General features: G+C 32.1%; 1 protein-coding gene across 5 annotated transcripts; it reads left to right on the forward strand.

The window, feature by feature from the left end:
• The first annotated feature begins 1,979 nt into the window (after nt 1-1,979).
• Nucleotides 1,980-8,854, forward strand: LOC140965897 (histone-lysine N-methyltransferase ASHH3-like). 5 transcript variants are annotated; one of them, XR_012173170.1, is made up of 15 exons: nt 1,980-2,096; nt 3,369-3,423; nt 3,846-3,895; nt 4,041-4,167; nt 4,376-4,481; nt 4,992-5,091; nt 5,532-5,610; nt 5,703-5,874; nt 5,943-6,023; nt 6,117-6,267; nt 6,531-6,558; nt 6,674-6,764; nt 7,169-7,217; nt 7,294-7,804; nt 7,916-8,854. XR_012173170.1 is itself a non-coding variant. In XM_073426134.1 (14 exons), the coding sequence occupies exons 2-13, from the start codon at nt 3,406-3,408 to the stop codon at nt 7,363-7,365; spliced, it is 1,074 nt and encodes a 357-aa protein (XP_073282235.1). In that variant the 5' UTR covers nt 1,980-2,096; nt 3,369-3,405; the 3' UTR covers nt 7,366-7,409; nt 7,916-8,845. The 5 variants fall into 5 exon arrangements, 1 of the variants encoding a protein (XP_073282235.1); XR_012173168.1 differs by lacking the exon at nt 3,846-3,895 and having other exon boundaries at nt 7,294-7,409; nt 7,693-7,804; nt 7,916-8,848; XR_012173167.1 differs by lacking the exon at nt 3,846-3,895 and having other exon boundaries at nt 7,916-8,852.
• The last annotated feature ends 2,590 nt before the right edge of the window (nt 8,855-11,444 follow it).

Below are 11,444 nucleotides of genomic sequence, written 5' to 3' on the forward strand. Positions count from 1 at the left end.
TCTACAGGTCCAAGAATCATCTTAATCCCATTTGCAACGCCAAGTCTATTCTTGTTTTATCGAACCTGTAAAAAATAGTAAAAACTTGTAATTACACAACAACTTATATTTTATACAATTTATTATAAAACATATAATATTTAAACATTTAATAAAACAAAAGCTATATAATTATATTATAAAACATTTAATTAATGTACAATTTTTATGTTTATCACAAATCAATGTTTTATGGACTATTTACTATATTATAGTATATTATAATCGTGTGAGTATAAAATATAAAAGTGGCGTAAAATAATTCAAAAAGGACTGAGAGCGACTAAGTGATATATGATTCTTATAATAGAAAATACGAGCAACTTCACGTTTGAGGTCTATTTACTTTATTTTAGTATAGTATAATGGAGTGATAGTGTAAAATATAAAAATAATGTCATAATACAAAGAGCGACTGACAGCGACTGAGCGATATATGAGTGATATAATAGAACCACTTGATGTACTACAAAATATTGTTTTTAGCTTATTTCACACTATTTTTCATTTTATAATCTCTTATCCATAAAAATATATCATAATATATGAAGTAGCATGTAAAACATGAACTTGCTCACTATTTTTTTACTATATAACTCAGTCGCCATTCGGTCTCCCTCAGTCTTTTTTGCCTTATTTCACACTATGTTTAATTTCGTAATTTCTTATCCATGAAAATGTATCATAATATAGTAAATAGGATATAAAACACGAATTTGCTCACTTTGTTTTTACCATATCACTCAATCGTCATTCGGTCGCCTTCAATCGCTTTTTAGCTTATTTCACATTATTTTTCATTTTATAATATCTTATTTATAAAAATATATCTTAATATATTATGTAGAAATATATAAAACATGAACTTGCTAACTATTTTTACTATATAACTCAGTCGCCATTCGGTCGCTCTCAGTCGACATTCGATCGACCTCAGTCATTTTTGCCTTATTTCACACTATATTTAATTTCTTAATTTTTTATCCATGAAAACGTACCATAATATAGTAAATAGGATATAAAACACGAATTTGCTCACTTTGTTTTTACCATATCACTCAATCGTCATTCGATCGCCCTCAATCGCTTTTTAGCTTATTTCACAATATTTTTCATTTTATAATATCGTATCCATAAAAATATATCTTAATATATTAAGTAGCATATAAAACATGAATTTTCTCACTATTTTTTACTATATAACTCAGTCGCCATTCGGTCGCCCTCATGTGAAAAAACAGGAACCAACAATTAAACAGAATACAACAAAACTCCGGAAAACAAAGATGCACGTATTCACAACAAAAGCAAACGACTTTGTATACTACGATCGTACTAAAAAAAGCATCAATGATAAAAAAAATTACAAAGAGAAAAAAAACTAGTTAATCAGATTTTTTTCCACATAAATCAAGACCAATAATTAATTAACTGTTACATATAAAAACATATAAATTTTTTACAGAAAAAAAAAGAAGAAAAACATCGGTGATATAATCGCATGGTAAATTTAGCTTTTAGTAAAAAATAAACATTCGGAAACACAAAACTTTCGTCAATCGATGATCGGACAATTTGGATGAATGATCAACGCGTCGCTGAGATATGGATACATACAATTAGCAAATCCAACACGGAGTCAGGAGAATCGAAGAGAGGAAAGTTGATGGTAAATCGGGAGATAGTGGAATTTGGGTAGCAACGCTCACAAGTAAAAGAGACTTGCATATAAGAAAAAAGAAACATTAGTTTAGGATTAAAAGAAAAAAAAAGATTTGAAAATATTAAAAATAAGAATATAATAGACATTTCAAAAGTGAGTGTTAGTTTTTTATATATGAAATTGTTGAGTAGTGAGTGTTAGTTTTTTAAATATGAAATTGTTGAGTGTTATTCGCTAAATATCCCGAGAGACTCCGTTGCCTTCACACTCCCAGAGACCGTTATTCTACATCTCTCGTTACCAAATTCAAATTGCCGTTCACTCCGTCTCCCACCTCTCTCCCACACACTCAGGAAGTGCCGGAAACTCGCCGCCGTCATCTCGCCCCGCCGACGTTAGTTGGAAATTTTACTTTCTATCTACTTCTCGTATTCGATTATTCTCTCTTTTTCTATTTATTGGGTTTCTTAATTCATTTACCGTGACGGCTTTCCTTCGAGTTTAAACCCTAAACCCTAGAGTTTTTACCGAAGCCTCAAGGGAAATTATTCCTTTTGGTACAAAATTAATTTGAGCGTGATCAAGAAGGTGTCTTTCTTTGAATTATTTATCGTATTTGATAGTAATTAGTCCATTCTCATTTTCTGGGTTCTTTTTCAGCATTTTCTTCAATGGCATTGGCTAAAGATTTGAACCTCCACAGTCCGGAACCTAAATTTTATGTGAAGCTTTTCAACTTAATTAGGATATATTAAGAATTTGGCGTAAGTTCAGAATTTGATTAATTTTTTCCCACATATTCTTAGCGGATAATTTACCCTTTTGGAGTTATTAATTCGAAATGCGAGTGGAATAAATGTCTTGTATTCTTCTATGGAGTTGATATTTACACTCCATTTCTTGTTATTTGCACTTCATTTGGGAACGATTCCACACATACTTTACAAAAGAAGTGGAGTGTAGATAACTTGAAATGTAGTGTAAATGTCAACTTTCACTTGAAATGTAGTGTAAATGCCAACTTTCTTCTATTCTGTTTTTTCTTGATATTTGATCTTGTGCCTTCTAAATTTTAGGGTTTCCGGTCTCTGTAGATAGAGATGAAAGAAACTTTTGTTTTATCAACGATAGGGTTTTTTGGTAAATTGTGCCATAATTAGTAGGATGCCATCATTCTTTGTACAGGGTTAAGGAATAATCTGGATTAATTTTTCCTCGGTTTGTGGGATCGCTTGCTGCGTTGTTCACTGTCAAGATGGTATATGAAGCTATTGATCTATTAGAATGTTTGTTAACCACTATATCTCCTTGATCCTGAATATAGTTATTAGAAGCCTACAAGGTGCGTGCCTAGGCTAAAGGCAGAACAAGGCCCAGCCTTTGGGCCAAGAAACATGCCAAGGTGCTGTACCTTGGGCGTAAAGCACGCGGTATAGTGTGCCTTAAAGGCCCAATGCATGTTAAAAATTGTGTATTCTATGTAAAATTCAACGTGATTTTCATTTGCTTGGGCAAAAAATTATCTGGTTTATTGTTGTTGAGCAGCTTATAAAATGTAATTCAAATATTATTATTACTGTCGTATTTGTAATGAAAAATGGTAATTGTAAAATGTTAAAGATACTCTTTTGCTTGATGTGCCATTTTGACACTTGTTATTTTGCAGAGAATAATCATCTATTATTAAGACAGTTGCCAGGGTCATGCCTGCTATGAAAAAGGTCTGATTATAGATCTTGATCTTCTCTCTTTACCGCAACTCTATTTTTGAAATTCGTTTAGGCTGATTTACTTGCGTTTGCATCACGTTGTATTGCTCTTGTAGTTTTCTTACTCTGCAACATGGGAATCTATGGTGTAACTGATACTGTGGAATCAAGATAGTGGGTCAGAAACGAGTTTGATTATTAGGAGAACATAGATTTGCCCCTGACTAATTTATTCTCACATTTTCTATACCATTAGTCATTGTTAGGCATGGCCGTATTACTTTAATTATAATTTGTTCTATGATAAGTAACAGTAATTTAATCTGAACTGATTTTTTATATGCTTGAATTCTCATTTCACTTTCACTTCACATTTTGAACTCATTTAATGTCTTTTGGTGGAGTTATACTCAGTACACTTTGATTTGAACCAGGATTTGTTTTCCTCCCATATTCATTATTTTAATCCATGGAACTCATGCAGGTGTGATTTATTTTTTTATACAGTAATTTAGATGCATTATATTTTTATGTTACAAATTTCTCCTATCTCGTACACAATCTCTCTATGTGATTGTTTTGTGTGCCTTTATTTGTCCTTATTTTTTAATTTTAATTTCTGTAATCAGAATGCTGAATGCGTCGGATTTGAGCAAGTGTTCAGTAAATTGGTGAAGGAGATTGGAAGTCCAGTTGATTTTGAACTTCCCAAATGGTTAAATAAATGGAAACCAACATGCTCCTTTATCAGGCGTAGTATCCAAGAGAAGTTTCTAATTTATTTTCTTCGTGCATGTTTGGCCATAATATTTGATATTTAGAGTTCTTGCATAGTTTTGTATTTTTTTTCACCTATAAAGTTGATGCCTTTCATTTTCTGTGGTTTGCTAAAACCTGTTAATTGTTTGACGTGATACCCTCCTGCTATCATGGCTGTCATTTTGTTGATCTTAACTACAGTTAGATGTTTACCTGACTAAGAAGATAAAAAGGCGGGATGATGGCATCTTTTGCTCGTGCAGCTCAACACCTGGATCTTCTGGTGTTTGTGGTAGAGATTGCCTCTGCAGGTAAGGACTGGGAAATGGGAAATAGTCTCTTTCAATTTAAGATGGTGAAATGTGTTTTAGCAAGGGTGTGAGATTTTTGCACTCAATGGATTCCGAGAATACTATGCTCACACCTACCCGAGAATACTGTGCTGACATTGTCCCTTGAGCACTTGTTCATCCATTTCCATTTTGTGTTATTGTTTATATTTATATTGTCTGTGACGGAGCAGCAGTCTTTAATTGTATTTACTATCTTTTCGTGCATCATTTTTTATTTCGAACTTGAGAATGTCTCAAGCTTTGAAATTTTATTGGGTTTATTTGGAGTAACACTTTTTTATATGTTCAAGGGATTTTCCTAATAATTCCTGTTTATGCTCAGTGAATGGTCGTCCTTTGTTTTAGAAAATTTTTAATTATTATCCTCGCTATGTGATTTAATATTCTTTGTAAGTTGTTCATGTATTGATTGATGCATAGAGTTTGCAAGGAGTATCTGTGTCTTGATCGGTATCTTTTCTCTCACAGCATGCTAAGGTCTAGCTGCTCTTCAGGATGTGATTGTGGGAGCTCGTGTCTTAATAAGCCCTTTCATCAAAGACCTGTGAAGAGGATGAAAAACGTTCAGGTCATACTTCTAGGAAAGAAACTCTTAGCCTTTTATTTTCAAACGGGATCTTTGCATCCTCACATGGTCTCTTCTTTTAGGTGGAATTCTATTTAAAATATAGGTGTTGAATGTCTCCAATTTATGCTTTTTCTAGTTATTTTTGATACAATCCACGGTGATTCATTTTTATGTTGACTTTGTCAAAAAAGTCTTAGAACTTAATTTTTTATATTTTAAAAGAAACTACGTTACAAACTTGATTCTGATGTGTAGTGTACCCCTTAAACAATAAATCTTAATTTAGAAATTAAGTCTTTAAAAATTTTCTTGCCTAATCTTATTCATACATAACAGTTGTTATTCTACTTTTTGATTTTTTTTTTTTTGCATTATTCAGTAATCATTATCAGGTTTTGATGCTTATATTCTGTTAGTGATTTAATGTGCTTTTGTAACAGACTGAGAAATGTGGAATGGGCATTGTGGCTGAAGAAGATATCAATCAAGGGGAGTTTGTGATAGAATATGTTGGAGAAGGTTAAACCATTTGTTATTCTTCTTTATCTTTTATAGAAATACTGAAATCTGAGATGTAGTTGATATTTTCTGCAATAATTTTTGCATCGCAGTTATTGATGATAAAACATGTGAGGAAAGATTATGGAAAATGAAACACCGTGGAGAAACAAATTTTTATCTGTGTGAAATCAACCGAGACATGGTGATTGATGCCACATACAAGGGAAACAAGTCAAGATACATAAATCACAGTTGTTGTCCCAATACCGAAATGCAGAAATGGTTGGACTGATTCTTGTTTCAACTCTAATTTACACTTCTTTGTAACTTCTCACACAACTTTCTGTCAGGATGATCGATGGCGAGACAAGAATCGGTATATTTGCCACACATGATATTAAAATGGGCGAGCATCTGACATATGACTATCAGTATGAGCTTATACTCTATATTCCTTAAACTTATTGAACTAGGAGTCTCTCAGAGCACCCTATATCGATAATCCAGTCTAACAAGTGTATCAGGTTTGTGCAGTTTGGTGCAGATCAAGATTGCCACTGTGGTGCTGCAGACTGCCGGCGAAAACTGGGGGTCAAACCAAATAGAACAAAAATGCCTTCTTCAGATGCTGCATGGAAAATAGTGGCATGCCAAGTGGCTGGAAACTCTGCCGAGGTGAAATTAGTTGTATCATACAAACTTGCTTGTTTTCCTTGTTTTTACGTTATACTCCTACATAACTAACATTTGTATTTTGGAAATGCTTTACCTGTATTTTTCCTGGTGCAATTAACAGAATGGGTATTGGTGTTAAATTTTGTGTTTTAAAAAAAAAACACAAGCACGATGTTCGATATTCTCTTCTTTGATTCTCTTATTTACTTTGTTCTGACAAATTTATTAAGTCGGAACTTAGTTTTTATATCATTTTTTTGTAGGTGTATTCAAATGGAGTTCCTGTTGTAGGTGGGCTGATCTACTCAGTTTCTTATCTCATCTTTTTAATGAACGGTTTTCAAGTATGATTAAGTTTTTGAGGCGTGTTTGGGTATAATGTTGGTTGCCATTTGTTTTTTTTCAGGAGGTTTACTTAATGCTTCCTCTCAGAGAAGGAAGAGGCACCGTAATTGCATCGGTTCAGTTATTAAAATATTTAATTTTTCTGATGAAAGGTGTGAGTTATTAAATTGTAGAATTGTATCAGGCATTTTATCCCAGTCGTTGAATATAGTTCTGTTTCTCTTCTGCTGATGTATTTTAATTTTCTTACATTGGTCTCCATGTAGGTGCTTGATAACTTTTCATGTCCCTCATTTTTAATGATCTCAAGTATATTTGTGATGCCCAACTTAATTCAGCATCCTATGATTTTAATGTATATGGTGAAAAGAACTATTTGATATGTGTGGAATAGTTATTTTTGGTGAGAGTTCAATTTAACCAAAATAATTTCAGGCTAGTTCCAATGGAAAAACGGCTCTCATATACTCTCCATATGATGGCTTTTATCTCTCCTCTGTTCTTTTCACTTCTCCTGTGTTCTGAATGTTCTCTTGGACATTTTCATCTTTATCAGGTCATATGGGATAATAAGACGTTTTGATAACACCACGAGAAAGCATCTGGTGAGGCTGGAATCTTATAATGTTGCAATATATTTTGACAAGAGTTCTCTGCAAATTTACTCGTTTTTGTTGACAGATTGCGTTTGAAGATGGAAATTCAGAGTTCCTGGACTTATCCAAAGAAGAATGGGAATTTTGTAAATGCTGAATGTACTTATTTGGTTACTCAAAATTTCACATCTTGTGACAGAGGTACTCTAATGTTTTATGCTAGTCTTCTTCCATATCACGTTCATTTCTGGTGAACTTTAGTGATGTAGAACTGAAGTGAAAGGAGAAACAAAGTAGAGTGTCGATGAGTGTTATTGAGCATGGTTTGAAATTTCAGCGCTCTCCTCTCTAAAGAACCGATATGTGTGTATTTTTAGTAACTTTGTTAAGAGTTTCTGCTGCATTTTCTTTTCCAATTTACTAAATTTATATGATGTCACCAAACTAGTGGAAAGTTGTTTTGAAATAAATGTCATAATCTAAGTTACTTTGCGCCATTCTACCATGGCTGATAGAAGATACAGTTGCAGCTGGAAACACGAAGTTTATTGTTGTGTCGGTTTGTGGGATTGTTGAAAGAATGAGTCATAGTTGAGGTCGGAATTTGTTTTCGTGCACTGCGTATCCAAGCCCCGCTTATATTCTTTTGCAATGCATTTGTACTTTTTGCAGATAGCGTGTGGGTCTCATTTCTTGGATTTTTGCAGGTGGGACAGAGCTGATATAATGTAAATGATCATGCCTTTGTTCAAACAACACACAAGATATATACATTACAGAGTTCTAACTATGCCGTGTAAAATGATGTCATCCACATATACAATGATAACAATGATCTTTCCATTCTCATAATGTTTGACGAACAATGTATGGTCGGCTTGTCCTTGATCATATCCAAACTTCTTGATGACTCAAGAAAATCTGTCATACCATGCACGTGGAGACCGTTTCTGTCCATAAAGTGATTTGTTGAGTTTGCATACCATCTGCTTTCCCAATTTGTCTTTGAAACCAGGTGGTTGGTTTATGTAAACTTCTTCTTCAAGAATACCATTAAGAAATGCATTTTTTATGTCCAGTTTTGTAAAGGCCAATCAAGATTAGCAATGGTGCAAAATTTTTAGTGTAATCAATACCTTAAGTCTGTGTGAAGCTTTTGGCAACCAGACGTGCTTTGTGTCGTTCGATTGTGCTATTTGCCTTACAGTGTTCTTACCATGTGGTAACTCTACCAAACTCCAAGTGTTGACTGTTTCAAAGCATGCATTTCTTCTAGCAACACAACTTTCCACTCAGAGATTCTAAAGCTTCATGAACTGACTTGAGAATAATCTCACTAGATATTTTGAAGTAAAAGTGCGCAATGACTGGGAAAGATTTGAATATGAGACATATTTGGAAATGAGATGTCGTGTGCAAGTTCTAGCATCTTTCCTAACATCTATGAGAACATGAAGATCAAGAATAGTACCTGAATGAGGATTTAATATCAGTTCGTCTTCTTGGTTGTAATTAAGATTCACTATGTCTTTACTAACTCGAGATTTTCGTCTTGAGTAGACAAATTCTGGTTCAGGTGTTGAGTCTCTCCCTGGTTTAGATATTGGAGAAGTGGATTATGATAGTGGAAAAGTAAATTTATTTGTTTGATGAATGATAGGCATGTGACAGACAGAAATTGTGACGTCTGAGCTGAGAACTAGAATAAGTGTTGTATCCCAACAAACTTTTCTTTCCAAATTTATCCTATATTTATCTACATTAGCTGAGAATTCTGAATAGAAAATGAATTTATTAGGAATACTGATGACGCATGTTTCTATTTGATAGTGTATCTTAATTTGTCTGCTAGTATCATTTTTTAAAGGGTGAATTGGAGAAAAATACATCTGTCTATTATTTATTTAAGATTCAGTACCGGACAGTTTTTTTTGTATTTTAATACCTGACAAAAGACAAACTTGGTTTTTACTACATGTTTCATGCAATTTTACCTATTTACCCTTTTAATTAATAAAAAATTATATAAATACCTATTTTTGTTGGTTATCTTCTCTTTCCACTCATCATTCCCAATGCATTTGGATGACATATAAATTGAATTTAAATATTTTTTTATTTAAAAAAAAAACAAATTCGCAACCAATTGAACTTTTTGAAATACTTAGTTTTACTTGCGAAATACTTAATTTCAATTTTAAAATACTTGATTTAGTAAATGAAATACTCAGAATGTTTATTAAAATACTGAATATTCGAATATGCAACACAAGTTCATCAAATGCTCGCATTTTCATCCAAGATCCATTTGGATGACATGTTCATTTCATTTAATTATTTTTTTTATTCTTAAAAAACAAATTCGCAACTAAGCATTGAACTTTTTCAAGTACTTAATTTTACTTGCGAAATACCTAATTTCAATTTTAAAATACTTGATTTGGTAAATGAAATACTCGTAATGGGTATTAAAATATTGGATATTCGAATATGCAATGTAAGTTCACCAAATGCTCGCATTCCATCCAAGATGTATTTGGATGACATGTTCATTTCATTTAATTATTATTTTTTTTTTAAAAAAAAAATCTCGCAACTAAGCATTGAACATTTTGAAGTACTTACTTTTATTTGCGAAATATCTAATTTCAATTTTAAATACTTGATTTGGTAATTGAGATACTCATAAAAGTTAATAAAATACTGGATATTCTAGTTGGCAATGTAAGTTCACCAAGTGCTCGCATTTCTATCCAAGATGCATTTAGATGACATGTACATTCATTTAAATATTTTTTAATTTTTAAAAGAAAAAAAAATTCGCAACTAAGCATTGAACTTTTTGAAGTACTTAGTTTTACTTGCGAAATATATAATTTCAATTTTAAAATACTTGATTTGGTCAATGAAATACTCAGAATGAGTATTAAAATACTGAATATTAGAATATGCAACGTAAGTTCACCAAATGCTCACATTTCCATCCAAGATGCGTTTGGATGACAAGTTTATTTCATTTAATTATTTTTTTATTGTTAAAAAAAAAACAAATTCGTAACTAATAATTGAATTTTTTCAAATACTTAGTTTTACTTGCGAAATACCTAATTTCAATTTTAAAATACTTGACTTGGTAAATGATATACTTAGAATGAGTATTAAAATACCGGATATTCGAATATGCAACGTAAATTCACCAAATGCTCGCATTTCCATCCAAAATGCATTTGAATGACATGTTCATTTCATTTAATTAATTTTTTATTGTTAAAAAAAACAAATTCGTAACTAAGCATTAAACTTTTTTAAAATACTTAGTTTTACTTGCGAAATACCTAATTTCAATTTTAAAATACTTGATTTGGTAAATGAGATACTCAGAATGGGTATTAAAATACTGGATATTCGAATATGCAATGTAAGTTCACCAAGTGCTCGCATTCCCATCGAAGATGCATTTGGATGACATGTTCATTTCATTTAATTATTTTTTTTATTGTTAAAAAAAAAAAAAACAAATTCGCAACTAAGCATTGAACTTTTTCAATTACTTAGTTTTACTTGCGAAATACCTAATTTCAATTTTAAAATACTTGATTTGGTAAATGAGATACTCAAAATGAGTATTAAAACACTGGATATTCGAATATGCAACGTAAGTTCACCAAGTGTTCGTATTTCCATCCAATATACATTTGGATGCATTTTCATTTCATTTAATAGTTTTTTTAATTGTTAAAAAAACAAACTTGCAACTAAGTATTGAACTTTTTCAAGTACTTAATTTTACTTGCGAAATACCTAATTTCAGTTTTAAAATACTTGATTTGGTAAATGAGATACTCATAATGAGTATTAAAATACTGGATATTCGAATATGTAACATAAATTCACCAAGTGCTCGCGTTTATATCCAAGATGCATTTGGATAACATGTTCAATGACTTTTCAGCAGCTACAAAGCTTTGAAAGAGAAAAAAGGCTTAGAGCGAATATTTGAAGAAATTGTAATGCCTGAGATTTTATTACGGTAATTTGAGAATAATTATCGATAAATTGATGTGATGATAGTCAGATCAAATTGAGAGCTAATTTAAAAGGCATCAAATTGAAAATAGAATAACAATGCATGTACAAGAATGGTCGGGCAGTGTTTTACGCGCACATGCGCGAGAGGAGGCGCGCACATGCGCGAGAGGCTTATTGCGAGAACAGAGGACCTCGCGCATATGCGCG

Source organism: Primulina huaijiensis, unplaced genomic scaffold (genome assembly GCF_012295235.1).
Source record: "Primulina huaijiensis isolate GDHJ02 unplaced genomic scaffold, ASM1229523v2 scaffold16173, whole genome shotgun sequence".
In the NCBI taxonomy this organism is placed as follows: Eukaryota; Viridiplantae; Streptophyta; class Magnoliopsida; order Lamiales; family Gesneriaceae; genus Primulina; species Primulina huaijiensis.

Coding starts and splice junctions, on each gene's coding strand:
- LOC140965897 (XM_073426134.1), top strand. Junction 5,611..5,702: donor GATAGAATATGTTGGAGAAG/GTTAAACCATTT, acceptor TTTGCATCGCAG/TTATTGATGATAAAACATGT. Junction 6,765..7,168: donor TTTAATTTTTCTGATGAAAG/GTGTGAGTTATT, acceptor CATCTTTATCAG/GTCATATGGGATAATAAGAC.